Source organism: Hypomesus transpacificus, chromosome 3, assembly GCF_021917145.1.
Source record: "Hypomesus transpacificus isolate Combined female chromosome 3, fHypTra1, whole genome shotgun sequence".
Lineage (NCBI taxonomy): Eukaryota > Metazoa > Chordata > Actinopteri > Osmeriformes > Osmeridae > Hypomesus > Hypomesus transpacificus.
The window spans coordinates 3744010-3770724 of record NC_061062.1 but is presented as its reverse complement, the minus strand read 5'-3'; the positions used below and the strand labels follow the sequence as shown (position 1 = coordinate 3770724).

Below are 26715 nucleotides of genomic sequence, written 5' to 3'. Positions count from 1 at the left end.
GTTTCTAGTGTTTCAGATAATAATAAACACAAAAAATAGCGCCCCCTGCCAAACAGCCGCAGTGCTTTCAGCTATCGGTTGCCAGGTTTGATAGAAACGCTTAAATTGTGTGTTTATACAGTTGGAACAAAGCTGTATTCGAGGAAGATGGGGTACAAATATATGCATTTATGTTACGTGTAGGACATTATATGAGAAATAACTTGTAGAATGAGGGATTTATTGATCAATAAGGATTAAACTGTGAAAGTAGCAGGATTGTTTACTCTTGCCGTATGATTCCAGGCCACAACCAAAGTTAGTGAATACTGTCACATACGTAGGGTACATCCTACTTTTTTAACACAAAAAAAAAATAATGACAGAAAACATTTTTACAGGTTTCAAATATTCAGACACTGAGAAAGAGGGATAATGCGACATACTCTGGCAACCTCGAGGAAAGCCAGCTCAGTTAGTTCGCTTCGTCTGCTCTCCATTTCGCTAGAATTTGTGTATTGCGTTACCGTCCACTTTGACCTTTACGTATCGCTAAAAAGAAATGGGAATAAAGTAGTAAAGGTATAAAATAACCAGGCTCCGCAACGCACTATTTATTTTGACCAAACGACGGTTTCTTTTCGTCACCAGCGGAAAGACGGTGAGTGTTTATCTGCTGGGTAAAGCGGCGCGAGGCAGGTTTCCTACAATGTCTGACTGACAGTGAGTTAAGGCCCGGGGAGTTCCTAGAACTAAAGCCTCGCGGTCTACGTTTCGGGGGTCAGGCCATATATCTTAACAAGCTATATTGATACCCATGACAGTCAGAGTTTTGGTCTGACAGTAAAGTCTCTTCCACAATATTTTGACAGGAATGATTATTTTGTTAGAAAGCGAATTGTACGTTTTGGACCAGCTCAGAGATGTTGCCTTCCCCGGTTAGCCCGTAAACACTACTGTAGCGGCTCTTCTAGATGAGGTAGCTAACTTTAGCTTTAGCTAGCTAACGTTATGACAAACTCTCTTTCCCTTGCTAGGTACCTTTTGTAATTTGTGTTGCTTTGTCAGTTTTTAGGTACCGTGTCCGGTTGAATCTGTCCCAACAATAACTGCGACACGTCGCAATTTTAACGAGATGGATTTTGTTTTCACCTCAAGCACGTTAACGTTGACATTAGCTTGATAACAATAAGTTGGCTTCTCTTTGAGCTAACTCTCTTCGCTAACTAACTCTCAGAAGTACACCATTTGTATAAATGTTTGCTGCATGAGCCGTTATAACATTTTCCACAAGAAGACTCTCGATGATAATGACTAATCTGAGATATAAATATTTGCTTGTCAGCTAATATTGTGTAATTTGTCAAATTGAGTTATGAGTAACTGGCCCGTATCAGTACAGCTGGATATCTTAACTGTACGTAGTCTAGCTGAGTAACATTTAGCAGTTAGGCCTACACGTAAACACAATGGTTTTGTTTTTGTCACAGCTTTTGCCACACTAATGTATTTTTCAGGCTATAGTACTGTCTATGGGCTATAGAAATGTCTGGCTGGATAATGAACGTCACTCGATAGCGCTAATCCAAAATACGACTTGTATTTGCAATGCTGTGTTGAAACAAAAGCCCACTCACGTATCCGACACGACTTGTGTCAGTAATGGCTTGATATACAGTATAAGTTATGTTGGCCTATTGACTTATTTTCTTTATATAGCACGATTACTGTAAGAGTAAAGTTGATTCTAAATCGTAACTCCTTGGGAGTTTATCAAGCGTTGGGAGTGGTAGAAAAGCCCGAAGGTTGCCTGGCAATTTGTGATTAATCTGTTGATAAGAGGATCTACCCATAGCCTGTTAATAGCCATCCAGGCCCTAACAAAAGAGACCAGCCTTGCCTGGAGTTTCAAATTAGCTCTAATCAACTTAGCAGGTCCTACAACAGGGCTTTCTGTGTCTGTACCCCCGACTAACTACCTAGGTTACTAAAAGATACATGCTAGTCTAGTTTCTGTGTTGCTGCAGAACAGGTTTGGTTCCCGACTTTCCAACTTCCAACGAGTTTCATTTGGCTTTTTCAGGATATTATTATGTTTCCCGAAATTTGATATATTGTTTTAACTCAGGTTAGTTACTACCCCCAAGGGGTTTCATGTGTTTATTAATCACACCTGTTTAATACAGGTATTCAAACTGGACTGTAGGAGAATGTTCCATGTGACTTTAAACTGGTGACGCTGTCCCCCACATTCTAATTGAGTCTATATTTCAATAAAGAGAACTATTGATCAAATTTAGGGGAAAAAAATTCAAAACATGACACCATTCGGAGGGGAAAGACAAGCCTAGTTTATATGAAGGTGTACACCTTTTTTGTGGAGCTTTTTTTTTAACAAGGAAGATGAGAATCAATATTAGAATTATTGCTCACTACTGTTTACCTCATTCCATTCCAGGCTAGAAGACTACATGCCCCAGAAGGCTCTGTGCCAGTGATCTCCCTCCGGTCAGTGTTTCTCCGTCCAGCGGATGAGTCCCCAGCAGCCTGAACTGTGATTGGGCGAAGAGCCAGTTAGGGAGTGGCCAGGCAGGTAATGCAAAGTGGTCTTGTTGACGCATGCATTGGAACCCATTCGTCAATATTTGAAAACGCTAGAGATATCAATAGACCCCGTCAACGCAAACATTGCAGAAATACACAAGGTGCTAACGTCATTCCAAAAATTATGTTAAATAAAAAATAATAAAAAATACTATAAATGTTGTGCAGGGACGAGGATGGCGGACGTGGACCCAGACACGCTGCTGGAGTGGCTCCAGATGGGGCAGGGGGACGAGAGGGACATGCAGCTCATCGCCCTGGAGCAGCTGTGCATGCTGCTGCTCATGTCCGATAACGTGGACCGCTGCTTCGAGACGTACGTTACATCCAGGGAATCACTCCCATGTTGGAAAAAAAACATCCATAAACTGCCTTGGCTGTCGTTCGACACCCCAGCCAAGGAATTTTCGACATTTTGATTTGATCCTTAAGTATAATAGACAGATTTTAAGACCCAGGATAAAACCAGCTTTCATTGTGTCTTTCTTATCTGTACCTGGTTTAAGGTCTGCTTTAGGGCCTGTACATATATTGATCTCTCCCCGTCCTCCACATCCTCTCTCCATCCCTCCCTTCAACTCCCCAGGTGTCCCCCTCGTACCTTCCTCCCAGCGCTGTGTAAGATCTTCCTGGACGAGAGCGCCCCTGACAACGTGCTGGAGGTGACGGCCAGGGCCATCACCTACTACCTGGACGTGTCGGCCGAGTGCACCCGCAGGATCGTGGGGGTGGACGGTGCCATCAAGGCCCTCTGCAACCGTCTGGTGGTGGTGGAGCTCAACAACAGGACCAGCAGGGACCTGGCAGAGCAGTGTGTCAAGGTAACACATGCATGTATATGGGGAGTCATGTGGGAGTCAGATGGCTGAGCGGTTAGGGAGTCGGGATAGTAATCAGAAGGTTGCCGGTTCGATTCCTGGCCGTGCAAATGATGTTGTGTCCTTGGGCAAGGCACTTCACCCTACATGCCTTGGGGAATGTCCCTGTACTTACTGTAAGTCGCTCTGGATAAGAGCGTCTGCTAAATGACTAAATGTAATGTAAATGTAATGTATATGCATACGCCTGGGTTTACGTTAGCTGGCATAGGCTGGCTTTTAGCTGGTGTTGCATGTAGTTGTTCTATTATTGCGTGACCTGTAAAGATGCAGCGTTTGAGAGACGTATGTAAATACTTTTAATTCCGTCGTCTTCCAGGTGCTGGAGCTTATCTGTACGAGGGAGTCTGGCGCCGTGTTTGAGGCCGGCGGGCTGAACTGCGTCCTGAGCTTCATCCGAGACAGCGGCCATCTGGTCCACAAGGACACGCTGCACTCCGCCATGGCTGTGGTGTCTCGCCTCTGCAGCAAGATGGAGCCCCAGGACGGCTCTCTGGAGACGTGCGTGGAGTCCCTGTCCAGCCTGCTCAAACACGAGGACCACCAGGTTAGGAGGACACAGAGACACACACACACCCAGAGACACACACACACATACTGAGAGACACACACACACACACACACACAGGTACCTCGTTCAGGCAAGTTAAGAAGATTCACCCCACAGAGGTAAATGATCAAAAAGTAACCAAACAATTACTGATCCAAACGTATCGATTCCCCAGGTGTCTGACGGAGCCCTGCGCTGCTTCGCCTCGCTGGCGGACCGCTTCACCCGCCGCGGCGTGGACCCGGCCCCGCTGGCCAAGCACGGCCTGACTGAGGAGCTGCTGTCCCGCATGGCAGCAGCCGGTGGCACCGTCTCCGGTCCTTCCTCCGCCTGCAAGCCGGGACGCTCCTCCACAGGAGCCGCCCCCACGGCCGCCGACTCCAAACTCAGCAACCAGGTGTCGACCATCGTCAGCCTGCTGTCCACGCTCTGCCGGGGTTCTCCCCTCGTCACACACGTAAGAACCCTGCTGTCGCTGCGTCCTCAGGAACCCAGCGATGGACAAACGTGGACTTGACACGCTGATTGCTCTTGCTTTGCTTTTTCTTGTAGGAGTTTTAGTCCGTTTTTTCTTTGGCTGTTTCTTCGTTTCATCTCGTGTTATCACGTGTAATATCACGATACTGCAGCGTGTTTGATCCTGTCCTCCCTCCTCTCCAGGATCTGCTGCGCTCCCCTCTGCCATCCTCCATGGAGTCAGCCCTGCAGGGCGACGAGCGCTGCGTCCTGGACACCATGCGTCTGGTGGACCTGCTGCTGGTGCTGCTGTTTGAGGGGCGCAAAGCCCTGCCCAAATCCACAGCCGGCTCCACGGGACGCATCCCCGGTCTCAGGAGGCTGGACAGCTCTGGGGAGAGGTCCCACCGACAGCTCATCGACTGTATCCGCAGCAAGGACACAGACGCACTCATCGACGCTATCGACACAGGAGGTAAGAGGGGGGAGGATGGGAGGAGGGGGAGTGAGGGTGGGTGGATGTGTGTTTTGTGACGGTACAGTTTTCTAAATGAACTAGGTGGAGGGGTAGGAGGAGGATGATGATGGAGAAAATTGATAGCAATCTGGTTTTGAACACCTCAGACTTGAGACAGATTGTTTTTCTATCTTAGCTCAGCATTGAGGCTGCTGTTTTCCTAGTGTATTTATCACCAGGATTCTATTATTTCTGATGTTGTGTCTATTGGATGTGAACGACTGTTGTATCTGCAGCTTTTGAAGTGAATTTCATGGATGATGTGGGTCAGACGCTTCTCAACTGGGCCTCTGCATTTGGAACACAGGAAATGGTAATAAAAAAAATCTTTCTTTATTTTTATAAAGAAAATAAAACTTACGATGTATAACTCAAGATTGTATCCAGCTCTACTACATGCTTGTGCCGGTTGGTTCAGCTTTATAAAAATGTGATTACACAGTCTATCATGCGGGTGATTATGAAGCTGTAAAAGAAAGCCTCATTGTGGATGGTATTAGGGCCAAGGCCAATGCTAGCATCTCCCCCACTGTGTTCTAGCCGAGAACAGTGCTAGCATTTCCCCCATTGTTCAATCACAATGGTATGAAGCAAAGCAGGATTTTTTTTCTCTCCAGAACTCTCAAGGTTATGCCAGTTGGGGACCATGGCAACTAGCCACCCAGACATGAAGGCAAAGTTGTTGTTGCATGTGATCTGCTTTGAATGCTAGGTTAGTCTATGTTGGCTGTGGGGTTAATAACAGCTCATTGTTCCTCATCAGATCACTGGTTTATTGTAGTGTGTAAGATGAACCTCAGAAGCGCACACACAGGTACAGCCTGCCTTGTGTTCTCAGGTCCAGAACCATGCTTAATTGATCTAACACGCATTTTTCAGCGTTGAGGTAATCTCTGATGACATGATTGAACATGAGCTGGAACCAATATATAATGTAAGAACAGGGATTCAAGGGACATAGGAAGGTTTTATTTCAACTGTTGACCCCCCCCCCCCTTCCCTCTGTCTCCTTGTTGTGATTGGTGCAGGTGGAGTTCCTGTGTGAAAGAGGGGCTGATGTCAACAGAGGTCAGAGGTCGTCCTCTCTTCACTACGCTGCCTGTTTTGGACGACCTCAAGTAGCAAAGGTACACCTCACTCACTCTCTCCCTCTATCTTTCTTTTTCCCTCAATCTTTCTCTCTGTCACTCTCTCACTCTTCCCCCCTCTCTCTCCCTCTCTCTGTTTCTCACTCCCTCTCTCTCCCTGTCGTTTCCTCTCCTAACTCTGCCGTTGTTCCTGCGTGTCCCCCAGACCCTCCTGCGTCACGGAGCTAACCCAGACCTGAGGGACGAGGATGGGAAGACTCCGCTGGACAAGGCCCGGGAGAGAGGCCACAGCGAGGTGGTGGCCATCCTGCAGTCCCCTGGTGAGGATGGCACCACACACCCCACTCCCTCTCCTGGCTCTGTCACCAGTGAGCCCGGGGAGGCCCAGAGACACTGACAGCAGCGGAGGGCAGAACCGTAGCGGTTTCACAAGTGTTGACATGTTAGGGGCTTATCTTGTAATACTGGATGTGGTGTGTGTTCTCACAGGAGACTGGATGTGTCCTGTGAATAAAGGGGAGGATAAGAAGAAGAAGGATGTGAACAAGGAGGAGGAGGAGGGCAGCGAGCCCAAAGGAGACCCAGAGATGGCACCCATCTACCTGAAGAGGCTGCTGCCTGTATTTGCACAAACCTTCCAGCAAACCATGCTGCCTTCTATTAGGTAACCACAAACCATCCACAATTCAATTTAATAACTGTGTGGCTTAAGAGTTGTATGTCTAGTTTACTCACCACTGCCCCCTCCCCCCTCCTATCTCTCCCCCCTCCCATCCTCTTTCTCCTCCAATAGGAAAGCTAGTCTTGCTCTGATCAGGAAAATGGTCCACTACAGTTCAGAGCTGCTGCTGAAAGAGGTGTGTGACTCTGACGCCGGTCACAACCTGCCCACAACCCTGGTGGAGATCACTGCTACAGTCCTGGACCAGGAAGTCAGTCACACACACACACACACTCTCTTGTCACAACAGTCCTGTTTACAACCAACTGGCCTGCGTGTTTTTGTCAACAAGTCTCAAGCTGTCCTCCTCTGCGCCCCTACAGGACGATGATGACGGCCACCTCCTGGCCCTCCAGATCATCAGAGACCTGGTGGACAAGGGAGGGGACGTGTTCCTGGACCAGTTGGCCCGGCTGGGCGTCATCAACAAAGTGTCCACGCTGGCCGGACCCACCTCAGACGACGAGAACGAGGAGGAGTCCAAACCTGAGAAGGTACACACACACACACACACTCGCCCTTTGCCTGCACTTTACTCTTGCCCTTTGCTATTACTATAGCAACTATTGCAAATGATAGTTTGGCCCTCTCTCTCCCCAGGAGGATGAGCCCCAGGAGGATGCCAAGGAGGTGCAGCAGGGGAAGCCGTATCACTGGAGGGACTGGTCTGTCATCAGGGGCAGGGACTGCCTGTACATCTGGAGCGACGCTGCCGCTCTGGAGCTCTCCAACGGCTCCAACGGCTGGTTCAGGTTCATCCTGGACGGCAAGCTGGCCACCATGTACTCCAGCGGCAGCCCCGAGGGGGGTTCTGATAGCTCCGGTAGGGGGAGACGGGGAGGCACACTCACACAAACACACATACACACACACACATACATAGACAGAGCCAGCCATGTGTACAAAATAAAAGGATGATCACTGCTAAAGCTTAAGTTTGCTACACTCTCTCTCCCCTGACCCCCGTCTCTCTCTTTCCCTCACCCTCTCTCCTTCTCCCCCTGCCCTCTCTCCTTCTCCCCCTGCCCTCTCTCTTTCTCCCCCTGCCCTCTCTCCTTCTCCCCCTGCCCTCTCTCCTTCTCCCCCTGCCCTCTCTCTTTCTCCCCCTGCCCTCTCTCCTTCTCCCCCTGCCCTCTCTCTTTCTCCCCCTGCCCTCTCTCTTTCTCCCCCTGCCCTCTCTCTTTCTCCCCCTGCCCTCTCTCTTTCTCCCCCTGCCCTCTCTCCTTCTCCCCCTGCCCTCTCTCTTTCTCCCCCTGCCCTCTCTCCTTCTCACCCTGCCCTCTCTCCTTCTCCCCCTGCCCTCTCTCTTTCTCCCCCTGCCCTCTCTCTTTCTCCCCCTGCCCTCTCTCTTTCTCCCCCTGCCCTCTCTCCTTCTCCCCCTGCCCTCTCTCTTTCTCCCCCTGCCCTCTCTCTTTCTCACCCTGCCCTCTCTCTTTCTCCCCCTGCCCTCTCTCCTTCTCCCCCTGCCCTCTCTCTTTCTCCCCCTGCCCTCTCTCCTTCTCCCCCTGCCCTCTCTCTTTCTCCCCCTGCCCTCTCTCTTTCTCACCCTGCCCTCTCTCTTTCTCACCCTCTCTCTGTCTCTCCCTCATGCAGAGAGTCGTAGTGAGTTCCTGGAGAAGCTCCAGCGAGCGAGGAGCCAGGTGAAGCCTGTCACAGCCAGTCAGCCCATCCTGTCCTCCCTCGGCCCCACCAAGCTGACGGTGGGGAACTGGTCCCTCACCTGCCTGAAGGAGGGGGAGATCGCCATCCACAACTCAGACGGCCAGCAGGCCACCATACTGAAGGAAGACCTGCCCGGCTTTGTGTTCGAGTCCAACAGAGGAACCAAGCACTCTTTCACTGCTGAAACGTCACTTGGTGAGTTGGCTAGAATGGCGTCATTGTAGCCTTGCCGACATGGTATGCGGGGTGAGGCTGAACAAACACCGCTGTCTGATCTGTATTCAAAACGTCTGATAAGGTGAATGTTCTGTGTCTCTGTGGCGCAGGGTCAGAGTTTGTGACTGGCTGGACTGGGAAGAGAGGCAGGAAGCTCAAGTCCAAACTGGAGAAAACTAAACAGAAGGTGGGGGTCAGTTCACTCTGTAGCCCTTAACCCAAACACCCTCAGCCCCGACACTAACCCACACCCTGAAGCCTCTACCGTAGCAGTTAACACTCTCTATTTGGCTTCATGTTGAAAGTACTACTAAAATACATATAACATGATATAATTGGCAATTGTGATCAATTATCCATTCTAAACTACTCCTCTCTTCTCCTCGACTACCCTCCCTTCCTGCCAGGTCAAGACCATGGCAAGGGATCTCTATGACGACCACTTCAAGGCCGTGGAGAGCATGCCCAGAGGGGTAGTGGTCACCCTCAGAAACATCGCCACACAGCTGGAGTCTGCCTGGGAGCTGCACACCAACAGACAGGTAACCATGACACCAGCCTCGGCCCAGACCCCAGCCTCATTCGACCAATCAGATCTTTTAATTGTAATTTTATTGAGTGTATTAGAGTGTGTGAGAGGTAATTCATTGTTTTGTTCTCACGTGTTTCAGTGTATCGAGGGAGAGAACACATGGAGAGACCTGATGAAGACCGCTCTGGAGAACCTGATCGTGGTTCTGAAGGACGAGAACACCATCTCCCCCTACGAGATGTGCAGTAGTGGCCTCGTCCAAGCACTTTTTACTGTCCTTAACAATGTACGTCACACAAGAGTTTATCCCTCCTCTCCATTCACTAGCACGCTCTCCTCTTCTTCTCTGTTCCCGGTGTGTTCGGTATCTAACTGCCTCTCTTCTGCCCTCCAGAGTGTGGAACTTGAACTGAAACATGATTGTAAGCCGTTGATGGAAAGGATAAATGTATTTAAAACTGCATTCAGTGAAAACGAAGATGATGAAAGGTAAGCTGATATGACTTTTCAATAAGACTTTTATTTTGTAAATGAATCGTAAAAGTTACAGTATTTGACTTGCTAATCGATCAGTTCCTCGCTCTCTTCACCCTGCAGCCGACCAGCAGTTGCCTTAATTCGTAAGCTCCTGGCAGTCCTGGAGTCTATAGAACGGCTGCCTCTGCACCTCTACGACACTCCAGGATCCACCTACAACCTGCAGGTCGGTCAGCCAGGCCGCCTCCCTCGGTCTCTGTGATGTGTCGGGTAACAGCAGGACCCTGATGTAATACCCGTGTGTGTTTGTGCAGATTCTGACGAGGAGGTTGCGTTTCCGCCTGGAGCGAGCCCCCGGAGAGACGGCTCTGATTGACCGGACGGGCCGCATGCTGAAGATGGAGCCTCTGGCCACAGTGGAGTCTCTGGAACAGTACCTCCTGAAGATGGTGAGATCATCTCACCTTTTTTTTACTGCTTTTTCCCCTTCCTCCCTCCTCTTCCGTGAGAGTTCATCCAATCTTCTCTGGCTTTTGTCCTGCTCCTCCCGTCGTTGCATGTGCAGGTGGCCAAGCAGTGGTACGACTTCGACCGTGCCTCTTTCATCTTCGTGAGGAAGTTGAGGGAAGGGCAGACCTTCACTTTCAGACACCAGCACGACTTTGACGAGAACGGCATCGTCTACTGGATTGGAACCAATGCCAAGTAAGATCTGGTCTACGATATGAGGTTTCCCCACGTGTAGAACTCGTACATACTCGTACCCGTATAGATTCCGGGTACAAACATTAGTACAGAGAACCAACTTTAACCCCATTGGCTCAACTGTATCTTGATTCTCATTCGTCGCCCTAGGACTGCCTACGAGTGGGTGAACCCTGCTGCTTACGGCCTGGTCGTTGTGACATCATCGGAGGGGCGGAACCTCCCGTACGGCCGATTGGAGGACATCCTGAGCCGGGATAGCTCCGCCCTGAATTGCCACACGAATGACGACAAGAACGCGTGGTTCGCCATCGACCTGGGCCTGTGGGTGATCCCCTCTGCCTACACGCTTCGTCACGCCAGGGGGTACGGCCGCTCCGCCCTCAGGAACTGGGTGTTCCAGGTGTCCAAGGATGGGCAGAACTGGATGACCCTCTACACACACGTGGACGACTGCAGCCTCAACGAACCTGGGTGGGCATCGCCTGAAATTAGTTGCCATACACACATGTTCTGATTTGTGGATCAACTAGGTTTTGTCTACTGTGTGTGTGTGTGTTATGATGTTATATCCTCATTGACATTCAGAGATTTCTTCCATTTTGGTGTCCTCTCTGACCCTGTGTGATTTGTGTCCTGCATTCCAGCTCCACAGCCACATGGCCTCTGGATCCCTCCAAGGATGAGAAGCAGGGCTGGAGACACATCCGCATCAAGCAGATGGGGAAGAACGCCAGCGGGCAAACCCACTACCTGTCCCTGTCCGGCCTGGAGATCTACGGCACGGTCAGCGGCGTCTGCGAGGACCAGCTGGGTAAGATCTTCCCCGCTGACCCGCAGACAGATCTGAAGCACGACAAGGAATGCATGCAGTTAAACTGTAATACAAGGCCAGAAGGTATACTAACAAAGTTTGAACCATGCAGTCAGAAGTGACACTGTTCGACACTCCCCAACATAATAGTTTTTGTCGCTAACTTTTCATCCAAGTGACTAACCCCCCTGCCCCCCTGTGTCCTCCCCAGGCAAGGCAGTGAAAGAGGCGGAGGCCAACCTGCGCAGGCAGCGCCGTCTCTTCCGCTCCCAGGTCATGAAGTACATCGTGCCTGGAGCGCGTGTGGTGCGGGGCATCGACTGGAAGTGGAGAGACCAGGATGGGAACCCTGCAGGAGAGGGCACCGTGACTGGGGAGGCTCACAACGGTGAGATCTGCTGGCCCGCACCACAGTCACACACACACACACTGCAGACAGGTCTGTACACACACACACTGCAGACAGGTCTGTACACACACACACACACACACACACACTGCAGACAGGTCTGTACACACACACTCTGGCCAGGCCAGTTCAGGCATGGACTAATTCTCCCACCTTGAAGGATTTACTTCGTCTCATAAAATGTACAAAGGATAGAATTGCTAACTACCATTGCTAGCTGTTGCATGGAATAGGTTGTGTCACCACCGCTATGTCCTTATCTACCCTCTTCACAAGAGCGAATCAAGTGGAGGGGGTCTTGACAGTGTAGGGGTCCGCACTCCAAAACCACAAATATATATCTGCTCACTCATGCAATTTGGGTTTTCAACCCATTAAAACATGATTAGAAACAAATGGGAGTCATTGAATGGAACCTGGTAAATGGAAACAAATTGTGAACATCAAGTGCATTTAAATGCTTTGTGGAGCCTGTTAGTTGCATGGATCAATAGATTTTTTGTTTGTTTGTTCGACTAACTTATTTTTGTGTGTGCGTCTGACGGGAGACGACAACTGAAATCCCAATTGTGTAACTAATGTTGTACTGTGTGTGTGCTAACGTGCTCCTCTGGTCAGGGTTGACAGGGTACTGTGTGTGTGTGTGCTAACGTGCTCCTCTGGTCAGGGTTGACAGGGTACTGTACCACACACCGGGGGGGGGGGGGGGGGGGGGGGGGGGGCGCTTCAGTGTATTCTCCATAGGCTCTTCCTGCCTTTAAATCTCAGCTTGCCTCAAAACTATCTGCTTTTCGACCTCTTCTCATATTGTAAAAATAATTTATTCCATAACGAACCGTGAGGTTCGTTACTTCTCTAAGAGGATCCCGACCCCAGTCCAGACTGGGTTGTTTAGTGATTTGATATCATACCTGTATGTTCAATTTTGGGCATTTAGTGGTGCTGGTCCTCACTTCGCTCCCTGACTCCTGCATGACACCCACACTTTGGGTTGGAAAACGATCCATCCACTTAGCTCTGACGGCTTCTTGGATCTCCTCATTGAAAGCCCTCTTCTCTAATGGTGGCAGTGTTTCCCAGACATTGATTTATTTGTGGCGGCCCCGCCACAATTGAACATTTACTGCCCCAAAAGATTTGTTATTTTATGTAAATAAAGTGTTTAACATGGCCAAAAAATCATAGTGTAGAGCTGCAGGCAGCGCATAGATTCGCACAGCCCCTTCTTGCCCCGCTCGCATCCTCTCACAACAGACTCGTCTGTGATTAGCTATGGAAGCAAATCAGTGACATGTTTTGAATTGTAAAAGGCATTGAATATTTAATATAAAATTTTAAACCTTACTAATTGTGTTGGTTTTGAATTCACCTCTTTAATATTGAAATATGAATTTATACTAATTTATTAAAAAAATACAATAAATAATCTGATAAAAAATTATAGCTTCAGAAATTCAGGCTGCTCAAATTCAGATATAAAAATATAAAAGTATTGAATGCCTTTTTCAAATTAAAAACATGTCACTGATTTTCATAATAGCTGTCTTTCATAATAGCCCCCTAACCCTTGAACGTCTTTTTCCGAGAATCGGCAGGAGAATCAATCCGGAGTTTATGAACAGTTAGTTTCATAATTCTCTGCACAAATGTGTCCGAACGGATACATTCAAGTTAAATATAATAATATTCATAGTTAAATGCATTTGGCAAATATAACAATATGAGTTTATATTACGTAAAGCTCCAAAAACTATTTAACAACGCGCGCTCGCATTACTTGTTGAATTCCCTATCTACACTCACATCCAACCGATACTAGGACAGGTTTACATTTACATTACATTTTACATTTAGTCATTTAGCAGACGCTCTTATCCAGAGCGAATTACAGTAAGTACAGGGACATTACCCCAGAGGCAAGTAGGGTGAAGTGCCTTGCCCAAGGACACAACGTCATTTGGCACGGTGGGGAATCGATCTGGCAACCGTCTGCCCAACTTCCTCACCGCTCAGCCCTCTGACCCCCCACCCCCAGGTTTGGGCTGGGTCCCACATTTTTTTACAACGTCGAGTCCGCCCTTGCCGACCGCCAACAAATATAATCACATTCTCTGGGAAACACTGGGTTGATATATCTAAATGTCACCACACACTCAGTAGTTTGAGGTGGAAGTAACACCTGACCCCCCCCTCACTCCCCTCCCTCCCCAAGATAACAGGTAATCTTCTCATGCTCCGTACCAGCATCTGCCTCGCAGTCTGTCAGTATCCAGACCCGCCGTGTTGATTCAGATACAACCTCTTTAAACTAATCGTCTCCATCAATCAACTAAGTGCATGTTGATGTCACAATTTGCAAGCACCCCAAAGGACTCCATTGTAAAGTGTTATTAGGTATTTTTACATTGACACAGAAATATAAACGTTTATATTCTGCCGTTTCTTCAGTGGCTTTGAAGCTTTGCATTTGCTCAAAAAAGTATTTCTACTTTTGCTTTTGTCATTTTCTGTAACTCATGTTTTCTATCTCATTGCCTCACTTGGACCAGAATAATACATACAGTAACACTAGATAATAGACTAGTTTGGTTTCACAATCTAAATGCATATTGATAATTGTCTGTATATATATATATATATATATATATATATATATAACTGATTATTGATTGGCTACCATTTACATCCAAACATCCTGTAGTTATTTTAGTGTTTGGCATTAAACCTCACCATAGACATGCTTTTAGTTTCTTCTACTGTATTGAGTGTTGTTCTGGTCCAGAGTGAGGGGAGGTGCTGCTATCTGACTATGCTGCTGTGTTTCTCTGCTCTCTCTCTCTGCTGGGTCTCTCTCTCATACCGTTCATATCCCTTTCCAGGCTGGATTGATGTCACCTGGGATGCCGGTGGCTCAAACTCTTACCGTATGGGTGCTGAAGGAAAGTTTGACCTCAAGCTTGCGCCAGGGTACGACCCTGAGACTGCGCCGTCACCCAAACCTGTCTCATCCACTGTTTCAGGCTCGGCCGCGCAGTCCTGGAGCAGCCTGGTGAAAAATAACTGTCCGGACAAGGGAGGCTCATCCTCGGTGGGCCCGCCCAGCTCCTCCAGCAGGAAGGGCAGTAGCAGCTCCGTGTGTAGCGTGGCCAGCAGCAGCGACGTCAGCCTGGGCTCTGCCAGGCTGGAGCGCAGGGCCGAGGGTTTGCTGCTGGAGCAGGGGGGGTTGCTGGGAGGAGGGGGAGGGGGGACCCCAGAGGGGCAGGAGCCCATCGTGGTGCTGTCCTCGGCCGAGGCGGGTTCAGGATCCAGCACCAGCACCCTGACCGCGGACATGGCCAGCGACAACGCGGACAGGAAGGGCGCCGCCGACGGAGCCTCGCGGCAGGGCGGGGCCTCCAGCACGGCGGCCGACGCGGCCATCTCCATGGGGCTAGTCAGCATCAGCTCCCCTGACGTCAGCTCCGTCTCAGAGTCCTCCGGCAAGGACGCGCCGTCCCAGAGGCCTCTCTGCCCGGCCGCCAGCGCTCGGCTCTCCGTCAGCTCCCTGCTGGCGGCCGGGGCCCCCATGAGCTCCAGCGCCAGCGTGCCCAACCTGTCGTCCCGCGAGGCCAGCCTGATGGAGTCGTTTGTCAGGCGAGCTCCCAACATGTCGCGCACCAACGCCACCAACAACATGAACCTGAGTCGTAGCAGCAGCGACAACAACACTAACACCCTGGGACGGAACGTGATGAGCACGGCTAGTGAGTACTCTGGAATATCCGCTGTAACACAGTACGGTCGTCGCCCAGTAACACTACTACTTATACTGCAGTTCCACTCAGAAGTTTGTCTACGGTGACACCTGTCGTGTCCTGCTTTCCTATCATACAGGACGATAGGATGGCTCACTCAACCAGTTTAGTTGTTTTGGTTTTTGCTTTTAATAATACAAATAATATGTTCATTTATCAGGTGATTCTATCCAAACCAATAGTGGCATTTAGCCGTTAAACTAAAGGGTGGGATTTGAGCCTGCAACCTCTTGATTTGCAGTCAAATGCTGTACACCCCACGCCCCCTTTGCTTGCTCTGGCTTATTTTTGGAGCTGAGGGTCAACCCACTGGCCATCTGCCCGTGTTCCTGGGCTCCTGGGGTTTCTGTGTAGAGTAAAAAGTAGCTGATGTTTGTCCAGTAATCCGATTCAGGGGCGTTGTTTCCTGTTGGCCTTCTGGCTGCAGGGGCTGTCTGAGTGCAGGTATACAGAGCGTGCTGTAGTGGGAGCTAGCAGGGCTGTCTGAGTGCAGGTATACAGAGCATGCTGTAGTGGGAGCTAGCAGGGCTGTCTGAGTGCAGGTATACAGAGCGTGCTGTAGTGGGAGCTAGCAGGGCTGTCTGAGTGCAGGTATACAGAGCGTGCTGTAGTGGGAGCTAGCAGGGCTGTCTGAGTGCAGGTATACAGAGCGTGCTGTAGTGGGAGCTAGCAGGGCTGTCTGAGTGCAGGTATACAGAGCGTGCTGTAGTGGGAGCTAGCAGGGCTGTCTGAGTGCAGGTATACAGAGCGTGCTGTAGTGGGAGCTAGCAGGGCTGTCTGAGTGCAGGTATACAGAGCGTGCTGTAGTGGGAGCTAGCAGGGCTGGCTCAGTACTGGTACTACCACCCGCTTGACTTTGACAAACTAATGGCCTTTTTGTTTGTTCGCAGCTTCTCCTCTCATGGGTGCTCAGAGCTTTCCTAACCTCACAACCACCGGCACCACCTCAACCGTTACCATGTCAACATCCATAGTAACCAGCAGCAATAACGTAGCCACAGCCACCACAGGTTTGTCTGTGGGCCAGTTGCTCAGCAACACGCTGACGACCAGCCTGACCTCCACGTCTAGCGAGAGTGACACAGGGCAGGAGGCCGAATTCTCCCTCTATGGTAGGACACCCCAGAGTTCTATTACCCCCCTTCTCTCTCTATATGATGGGACACCTCAGAGTTCTATTACCCCCCTTCTCTCTCCTCTATGATGGGACATCCCAGAGTTCTATTACCCCCCTTCTCTCTCCTCTATGATGGGACATCCCAGAGTTCTATTACCCCCCCTTCTCTCTATATGATGGGACACCCCAGAGTTCTATTACCCCCCCTTCTCTCTAAATGATGGGACACCCCAGAGTTCTATTACCCCCCCTTCTCTCTCTATGATGGGACATCCCAGAGTTCTATTACACCCCCTTCTCTCTATATGATGGGACACCCCGGAGTTCTATTACCCCCCCCATCTCTCTCTATGATGGGACATCCCAGAGTTCTATTACCCCCCTTCTCTCTCCTCTATGATGGAACATCCCAGAGTTCTATTACCCCCTTTCTCTCAATGGATGTAGGGATTTAAGGATACATTAGAGGCTGCTCCATCACTATAATCTTAAAAACACTCCACTATCCCCTCCTCCTGTGTCCTACTAACATGCACCTCCGTAGCCTGACTAACCTCCATTTTGAAACACCAGTGTAATCTCATAGTCTTACTGTATACTAAGCCAAATCACACTGTTTGGCTGCTTTTCTCAGACAAAACCATGCGCTTTTAATCCCCTCATAAAGGTAGTGACTAGGCTGACCTAAATGGCTTTGTGACTGTGAAAATCAGGGTTCCTGGGAAGGAAAAATATTTAACTCAAGCAGTGCAGCAAGTTTCCTCTCCTAAGATTTCTGATTGGCTCTCCGTTCTCCTCAGACTTCCTAGACAGCTGCCGTGCCAACACCTTATTGGCTGAGTTAGAAGATGAGGAGGACCTGCCCGAGCCGGACGATGACGATGACGAGAATGAAGATGACAATCAGGAGGACCAGGAGTATGAGGAAGTTCTGGTACGCTCCAGGGTAACCCTGGGTTACCACACACACTTCAATAGGGTAACCCTGGTTTACCAAACACACTTCAATAGGGTAACCCTGGGTTACCACACACACTTCAATAGGGTAAACCTGGGTTACCAAACACACTTCAATAGGGTAAACCTGGGTTTCAATAGGGTAAACCTGGGTTACCACACACACTTCAATAGGGCAACCCCTGTTGCACTATCTATACCACTACCAACCCTGTAGTTGATTCATGTCCCCCTGCCAGCCTCAGAACAGTTGTCTGAATAAGGCAGACCCTGATTAAGGCCAGTTATAGACTAAGATTAGTCTGTGTTTGGGGAAACAGGTCTTGAAACCTTCTGTTACAACTGGTCTCTTTTTTGTTTTTGTTTTTAAGGTACTTGTGACATACTTAATGTGTCATCTCCTACTTCAGTGCTATTTTAAAATGTTTTGCACACCTGAAGCTTTGTTTGAGTGAAACTTGATCACAACAAAGCATTAAAGTCTAAACCTGGCCCTTATCTTGCACCTGTAAATCTAACTCAAACGCACCCAGTGTTTTTCCTCTTAAATATCTGTGTATCGCATGTTTGCCTGACCTAAATCAAGCCTAATCCTGGAATAAAAATAAGTACAGGAGATCCAGTTCACCTAAGAGCAGAAGCTCCACACAAAATGTTCCCAGTTTTCAAGGGTGTCTGTCATTGGCTCCTGCTCGTTCTTAAAACCTGCCCTTGAATATCACAACAGCAGACTACTGGCATTAAAGGATGGAAAATAAAATTGGGAATTGGGAAATATCTAGACATGCGAGTTGGCTCCTCGTAGGTCCAGATTGTGTCCCTGACCCCCTCTCAATAAACAGTCCTTGGTGACAGACCTCAGTAAACAGTCCTTGATGACAGACCTCAGTAAACAGTCCTTGATGACAGACCTCAGTAAACAGTCCTTGATGACAGACCTCAGTAAACAGTCCTTGGTGACAGACCTCAGTAAACAGTCCTTGGTGACAGACGCACCATGAACAGGCACAGCTTGTGGACCGCCATTCCCGTCTAAAAACACAGCCAGACTAAGGAGATGACGTAGTGTACCTCGTCCTCAGGCTTGATCTGTATTCATATCCGCTTCCCCGTAGACCCAGAGCAGGGGTGGGCAACCCTGGTCCTCGAGGGCCACTATCCTGCATGTTTTACATTTACATTACATTTACATTTACATTTAGTCATTTAGCAGACGCTCTTATCCAGAGAGACTTACAGTAAGTACAGAGACATTCCCCCCGGCAAATAGGGTGAAGTGCCTTGCCCAAGGACACAACGTCATTTTTGGCACGGGAATCGAACCAGCGACCTTACGATTACTAACCCGATTCCCTTACCGCTCAGCCACCTGACTCCCATATGGAGTTTTAGATGTTTCCCTGCTCCAGCACACCTGATTCAAATGAATGGTCATTACCTGGCTTCCACAGAGCTTGATAACAACCCATTCATTTGAATCTGATTTTCTGGAGCAGGGAAACATCTAAAACATGCAGGACAGTGGCACCTGAGGACCAGGGTTGCCCACCCCTGACCTAGAATATGACCCAGGACGCCTTGGCTTGGATCGTGAGGTTTAAAAGACGTGTTGTGGTTGTGGTGAGTTTCAGGAGGAGGAGGAGTATGAAACCAAAGGAGGTCGTCGTAGGACCTGGGACGACGACTTTGTCCTGAAGCGCCAGTTCTCAGCCCTCGTGCCGGCCTTCGACCCCCGGCCTGGACGCACCAACGTCCAGCAGACCACTGACCTGGAGATCCCTCCCCCAGGTAGGCATACTGGTCTTGTCACCACTCCAACGCTTGGACTAGCGCTGACACAAACACACAGACACACCAGGGTCTGAGCCAGTTAAAGATCGTCCTGTCTCTCCGCCCCCCCCCCTCCCCCAGGTACCCCTCGCTCTGAGGTGCAGGAGCAGGTGGAGTGTGCCCCCTCCCCCCACCTGGCCCTCATCCTGAAGGTGGCCGGCCTGGGCACCACCCGGGAGGTGGAGCTGCCTCTGTCTCACTACAAGTCCACCATCTTCTACTACGTCCAGAAGCTGCTGCAGCTGTCCTGCAGCGGCTGCATCAAGTCAGACAAGCTCCGCCGCATCTGGGAGCCCACGTACACGTAAGCACAGAGGAGCTCCTAATGGATCATAGACTGTAGATATATTCTCTCTATCGTTCTGTTCTGGGCTGCCACAGTGGCACAATACAAGCTCTGGTCTTGTCTTACGTGACCAAGCTCCAAACTTAACTGTCAGTGGCAATGTTGAGGTTGTTTGCCAAAAATAAATGATTCTAATGTCCTTCCTTGTTCTGTGTCCCCAGCATAATGTACAGAGAGATGAAGGACTCAGACAAAGAAAAGGAAAGCGGGAAGATGGTAACTACTTCCTGTCCCTTCCATCCATCTTCCTTCTTTATTCCCGGCTGTGAATACCTGTGGCTGTTTTACCAATGTGTAAAGATACTACCTTTGAAAGCGATGGACAGACAAGGCAGTCAGAACTCACTTAACAGAGACTGAAAGCCAGTAGTCATTCTGTGTGTAGTAGCCTTAGCAGTAACTGCACGGGCGCCACCTAGTGGCTCAGCTACTGTACTGCATGTGTGTTGCGACTTGCAAGACGTCCCCAGTCAGGAAAGACCAACGTTTGGTTTTTCCTGTTGTAGGGCGGCTGGTCTGTAGAGCATGTGGAACAGTTCCTTGGCACAGATGAGTTACCAAAGAATGACTTGATAACCTTCCTGCAGAAGAATGCAGACTCACCTTTCCTGCGCCACTGGAAATTAACCGGCTCTAATAAAAGTATTAGGAAAAACAGAAATTGTTCTCAGCTCATAGCTGCATACAAGGTATAGAACGGCATCAGATGATATATCTATTATTATATCTATATTTACTTTTTAACTTTTTTTTTTCACTGTTTGTACTGTTTTGTACTGTTTGCTGTTTGTTTTCTTTCCTTGCTTGACTGTCATCTGTGTAGCTAGCTTGTAGACCAGTTATCGTGTCTTGTCGCTTTTATTAACCTACATGTCTGGCTGCTCTGTAAAAAAATTATTGCATAATTTATTATTCCTATTCTTATCATGATTTCTGATCAACTTCATTGTGACTGTTTTGTTTAATCGCTATGGTATTTTATATGTCCATATGTGAAATAGATGTATATATTAGATATATTGTGGGGTCTATATGGAGATAATGATGGTAAATGAGGCATCAGTCAGGGAGAGTTCCACTATTAAGAGCCAGGCTTTCCTTCAGGAGAGGGCAGCGTACAGGAACATTCCAGACAGGCATGACTGGAGCTTGAATGGCTCATCGTGGTCCAGTGTCTCAAACACAGGTTAAGACTAGTCTCAGATTTTGGACAATGGAAAATACTTCTTGGCCCTGACTACTTTGTAACCCGTGTCTGGTAAACTGACCACATCTTGGCCACCTGTTCCGCCACGATGCCCTTTTCTGAACTCAGATCCCAACGCCCCTCCTACCTGTGTGTCCCCGTGGGGGGTCGACCCCTGACCCCTAACTTTAAACTCTGACCCCTCATGTCTAACCCCTGACCTGTGCCCCCTGCAGGACTTCTGTGAGCAGGGCAGCAGGTCTGGAGGGCTTAGCCCCGGCTCTCTGGGTGTGCTGCAGATCAGCGACATCCTGGGGTCAGCCAGGGAGCCAGCGCAGGCCAAGGCAGGCTGCAGTCAGAGCGCCTCCTGTGGCGTGGAGGACGTACTGCAGCTGCTCCGCATCCTCTTCATCATTGGTGGAGACCCTGCGACTGGACGCACGCTGCAGGAAGGTACGGCAGATCAAAGATGTTCACCTAGAGCAGCCATCTCAAACTGCCGGCCCGCGGGCAACTTCCGCTACATGATGCCGAAAATATACAATCTCCCCTCCCCCCCCAATTGTTTAAAATTATTTTTACTAGTAGTTTTATGAAACTACTAGTAAAAGATTATGATAATCCGTGGACCGGAAGTGGCCCGTGGGCCGGCAGTTTGAGATCCCTGACCTAGAGCCTCTTCGAAGCACCTTTTAACCCTCGGGTCTCCCGAAGTTTGTCCCAGAACTCCTCTCTTTAACGTTTTGTCTGTTTTGCGGCCTAGACGTGGACGACCTTCAGTTCAATGCTTCTCCTGAGGAGTTCACCAGCAAGAAGGTGACTACCAAGATCCTGCAGCAGATCGAGGAGCCTCTGGCCCTGGCCAGCGGAGCGCTGCCTGACTGGTGTGAGCAGCTGACCAGCAAGTGTCCCTTCCTCATCCCCTTCGAGACCAGACAGCTCTACTTCACCTGCACTGCTTTCGGAGCCTCCAGGTCTGTTCTGCCCCAGTTACACACTTGTCCTCCCTGGTCATAGCGTCCCTGTCTGTGTGTGTCCGATGCTGACCCGAGGTTCTGCCTGTTCCCGTCAGAGCTATCGTGTGGCTGCAGAACCGCCGTGAGGCCACTATGGAACGATCCAGACCGTCGACCACGGTGCGGAGAGACGACCCGGGAGAGTTCCGCGTGGGCCGGCTGAAACACGAGAGGGTCAAAGTGCCCCGCGGCGAGAGCATGATGGAGTGGGCGGAGAGCGTCATGCAGATCCATGCCGACAGGAAGTCAGTCCTGGAGGTGAGATGTAACAATGTGTAACCCAGTTGTTTGTCAAGAGTACCAAATCGAACCCTGGACTGTCTGTGAAATGTTGTACACTCGGCAGATGGCATATCAAGTAGGGCACTGAGAGCAACACGTGCACACTCTGGTCTCTGGGCAATTCAAACCAAGAGACACTACAGTCTTCCAGGCATGGCGCAGATGAAGCTTGTCTTGTAGGAGTGTGCTTTGGCTGTAGGTGCATGGCTTTCGAAGTTTAACGTTGATCATCATGGTCAATTCTGTTGATATTAAATATGGTCTCTGTTTATGCCTTTCTCTCCCTCTCTCTTCCCCTCCCTCTCTCTCTGCCTACTTTTCTCTCTCCCTGCCTCCCTCCCTCCCTCTCCCTGCCTCCCCCTCTCCCTGCCTGCCTCCCTCCTCCCCCTCTCCCTGCCTCCCTCTCTCCCTGCCTCTGCCTCCCTCTCTCCCTGCCTCTCCCTGCCTCCCTCCCTCTCCCTGCCTCCCTCTCTCCCTGCCTCCCTCCCTCCCTCTGCCTCCCTCTCCCTGCCTCTCCCTGCCTGCCTCCCTCTCCCTGCCTCCCTCCCTCTCCCTGCCTCCCTCCCCTCCTCCCCCAGGTGGAGTTCCAGGGTGAGGAGGGGACAGGCCTGGGGCCCACGCTGGAGTTCTATGCTTTGGTGGCAGCCGAGTTCCAGAGGACCTCCCTTGGCATCTGGCTGTGTGACGACGACTTCCCTGACGACGAGTCCAGACAGGTAACCACGGCTACAAATGTTGACTTTCAGAACAAGGAATTACTCAGTAACATGAGGAGCTTTGGTTCGTTAGTTCTCAGTGACACGTGTAGTAGAGCTCAAACACCTCATCTCCAGAGAAGATCACAAATAGCATTTGTTCTAGTGCTCTTCAGGTCAGTTCATGTGTTTGTGTTTTGTAGGTGGACCTGGGTGGCGGTCTGAAACCCCCTGGGTACTACGTCCAGCGTTCCTGTGGCTTGTTCCCTGCCCCCTTCCCCCAGGACAGCGCTGAATTAGAACGCCTCTACAAACTCTTCCTCTTCCTGGGAGTGTTCCTGGCCAAATGCATCCAAGACAACCGATTGGTTGACCTCCCCATTTCCCGCCCCTTCTTCAAGCTGCTCTGCATGGGTGACATTAAGTCAAATATGAGCAAGCTGCTCTACCAGTCACGTACCGGCCCTCAGGGTGGGTCACACTTCCACGACCCGGACCGTCACTTCCTGTCCGAGATCCAATCAGAGGCCTCGACGGAGGAGAGCCAGGACACGTACTCTGTGGGAAGCTTTGACGAGGACTCAAAGTCTGAGTTCATCTTAGACCCCCCCAAGCCCAAGCCTCCAGCCTGGTACCATGGAATACTCACCTGGGAGGACTTTGAACTGGTCAATCCTCACAGGTACTGGACACTCCCTGTCTCTCATACACAATATTTCAAAAGCTTGCTTGTAACAAACACAAGTGTTGCCTGTAACAACTTTCTAGAAATGACTTTAATTTATCAGTAGTCTTCAATGCCAAGTCACAGTGTGCACCTGCCTCTCAACACACCCTCTCTTCCACTTAGGGCTCGTTTCCTCAAGGAGCTGAAGGAGTTGGCTGTGAAGAGGAGGCAGATCTTGGGCAACAAGAGTCTGTCTGAGGATGAGAAGAACACGCGCCTGCAGGACCTGATGCTGAAAGACCCCATGGGCGTCGGAGCCCCCCTCAGTATAGACGATCTGGGGTAAGACCCTTCCCCTGCACCCCCTCCTCTTACACCACCCCTTCAGGCCCACGGTGAAGTCTCCCAACCCCCCGGGAGACGACCTGACTCTAGCCTTACCCCGTAGACCCCTGGGCTTGGCCCTACTCCACACCCTGACTCCTAACAGAGTCAGGTGGCTGAGCGGTTAGGGAATCGGGCTAGTAATCTGAAGGTGCCGGTTCGGTTGCCGGTTCGATTCCAGGCCGTGCGAAAAATGATGTTGTGTCCTTGGGCAAGGCACTTCACCCTACTTGCCTTGGGGAGAATGTCCCTGTACTTACTGTAAGTCGCTCTGGATAAGAGCGTCTGCTAAATGACTAAATGTAAATGTAACACCCATCCTCTGTCCATCCCCTGCAGGCTGAATTTCCAGTTCTGCCCCTCCTCCAAGGTGCACGGCTTCTCTGCTGTGGACCTGAAGCCCAACGGAGATGACGAGGTAGGGGACAGGGAATGGAACGACAACAAAAACAACTGTAACTGACATTCTGCCTTTGCTTGGATTTACCTCAGCAGCTCCACAGGGAGCTAGAAGTGGTTGTACATAGGGAAGCATCAGATAGACAATGTTGTAAAAGCCTTTCCCCCCCTCACCTGTCTCTCTCCAGATGGTGACCATGGAGAATGCAGAGGAGTACGTGGAGCTGATGTTTGACTTCTGCATGCACACCGGCATTCAGAAACAGATGGAGGCCTTTAGAGGTAAGACTGAACACATTCCATTTCAACCTGATACGTTTATGAGGGATGTCGATTCACTTGGTTTTAAAGATTACGTTTAAACTAAGTCCAACTACTGCGTGTGCCCTCTCCTCAACCTCACACTGGTCCTCTTTCCTCTGACGCATCCTCCTCCTCCAGAGGGCTTCAACAGAGTCTTCCCCATGGAGAAACTCAGCTCGTTCAGCCACAAGGAGGTGCAGATGATCCTCTGTGGGAACCAGTCTCCTTCCTGGACCTCAGAGGACATAGTCAATTACACCGAGCCCAAACTGGGATACACACGGGACAGGTACACACACACACACAGTTGTTCAGTCTGTTACACATTTATTAGATCGGAAGATTAGGTATTTATTTAAATCAGTTGTTATTTGTGCATGGTAACACATATGGCACATGTGTGACCTGTCTCCCCACAGCCCTGGGTTCCTGCGCTTCGTCAGGGTTCTGTGTGGCATGTCGTCCGACGAACGAAAAGCCTTCCTCCAGTTTACGACCGGCTGCTCGACGCTGCCCCCTGGGGGCCTTGCCAACCTGCACCCACGCCTCACCATCGTCCGAAAGGTAACACGTCAAACACACAAGGATCAAGACAAGTCGTCTGTACTTTGAGAACCACAGGGAAAGAAAAGAAGAGTACGAACTGCGGACCCCGTTTAAACAGCTTGTGGCATTACCGCCTAAGCTTGTGTTGTTGTTACTAGTTGTTACTACACTGATGACAAGTAGTGTTTAACTAACAATTACATTTAGTCATTTAGCAGATGCTCTTATCCAGAGCGACTTACAGTAAGTACAGGGACCTTCCCCCTAGGCAATTAGGGTGAAGTGCCTTGCCCAAGGCAGGGTTTGTACAAGGTGCTTAAAGTGCTTAAAGTGCTTGAATTTGACTTTTTGAAATTGAAGTCCTGGAAAACCCTTGTAAACAGTCATATAAATGACGAGGTATTATTTCAAGACGAAATATATGAATTTACAAAGTAATTTTGAAGTGTTTATTCTTTTTCTATAAAACATAAATACAGTCTTTTAGCTTAAAATGAACGCCTCAGCCCATCCCCCCTCCTGCTAATTGTGCGTCATGTGTGTCAGGTCTTAGAGACAGCCATCTAATAAACTGACTGCTGTCCGTCCCATTAATGTTAATCAAAGAAAAAGAGAACCACTCGCTGCTCTTGATTGAATAGCATTTGTAGCTTTAATAAGAAACAATTTAAAGTAAATAAAGTATATGTTTGATAAATGAGATATCTTATTTTAGTCCTTGAAAACCCCCAAAATAGTGCTTTGAAAGTCCTGGAATTTCATTATACAGTATCGCTACAAACCCTGCCAAGGAATCATAGACACAGCCAGGAATCGAACCAACAACCTTCTGAGTAATAGCCCAATTCCTTAACCACTCAGCCATCTGACTCCCTTAACTTACTATGTGTTTGGGCCCCTCTCTCCAGGTGGACGCCACAGACTCTAGCTACCCATCGGTCAACACGTGTGTGCACTACCTAAAGCTGCCAGAGTATTCCTCTGAAGACATCATGAGAGAGCGTCTCCTGGCAGCAACCATGGAGAAGGGCTTCCACCTCAACTGAGCATGCTTTGTCTCCCCCCCTCACCTGACTGACCAACATCGCCCCCTGGTGGTGGAGACAAAGCCGTGTCGTGTTTTTGTTGCAGAATAAACAAACAAAGCTGTGCTCTCTGATGAGATACCCCCCCACACACCAACCTCCCCATCCTTCCCCTTTACACCCCCTTTCCCCATACACACCCGTTAGGACAAAGTCAAATGAAGACTCCACTAGCTACTGAAACAGAAAAAGGTCTGCAACCCCCATCTCCCCCTCTGTCTCCCTTCTCACCACCTTCCCCTCTTCCCTCACCCCTGGACACTCTACTGCTTCAAGGGCTTGAGCGACTGGGAGCCAGGGCAGTTCTCCTCCTGCAGTGTTTACTTCTCTCAACCATAACTCTGGCTGTGCTGCGAGCATATGTGTAAAGGTTATCTGTAGTACTTTTTGGTTTTCAGACACCCGTCGACTTTCGCCCACATTGTGGGACCCCATTCACCCCCCCCCCCCCCCGGTCTGAGGGAGGATTTCCACCTGCTTCTGTAGAGCTAACTGCTGTA

The 26715-nt window shown here is 49.7% G+C and overlaps 1 protein-coding gene across 5 annotated transcripts; it reads left to right on the top strand.

Moving 5' to 3' along the window:
- The first annotated feature begins 434 nt into the window (after positions 1-434).
- Positions 435-26668, top strand: hectd1 (HECT domain containing 1). 5 transcript variants are annotated; one of them, XM_047015988.1, is made up of 43 exons: positions 435-640; positions 2438-2572; positions 2752-2899; positions 3170-3404; positions 3781-4008; positions 4187-4468; positions 4672-4942; positions 5221-5297; positions 6013-6111; positions 6278-6392; positions 6589-6736; positions 6866-7004; positions 7117-7287; positions 7394-7616; positions 8387-8650; positions 8782-8858; positions 9079-9213; positions 9343-9489; positions 9598-9692; positions 9801-9906; positions 9995-10129; positions 10246-10385; positions 10536-10859; positions 11033-11199; positions 11411-11587; positions 14488-15351; positions 16293-16514; positions 17320-17453; positions 19108-19264; positions 19388-19610; positions 19814-19868; positions 20159-20341; positions 21075-21291; positions 21602-21812; positions 21911-22112; positions 22715-22852; positions 23035-23513; positions 23682-23840; positions 24222-24300; positions 24470-24563; positions 24723-24873; positions 25004-25148; positions 26039-26668. In XM_047015988.1, the coding sequence occupies exons 3-43, from the start codon at positions 2760-2762 to the stop codon at positions 26174-26176; spliced, it is 7746 nt and encodes a 2581-aa protein (XP_046871944.1). In that variant the 5' UTR covers positions 435-640; positions 2438-2572; positions 2752-2759; the 3' UTR covers positions 26177-26668. The 5 variants fall into 5 exon arrangements, with proteins under 5 accessions (XP_046871944.1, XP_046871953.1, XP_046871935.1 ...); XM_047015997.1 differs by having other exon boundaries at positions 6562-6736; positions 14629-15351; XM_047015979.1 differs by having other exon boundaries at positions 6562-6736.
- The last annotated feature ends 47 nt before the right edge of the window (positions 26669-26715 follow it).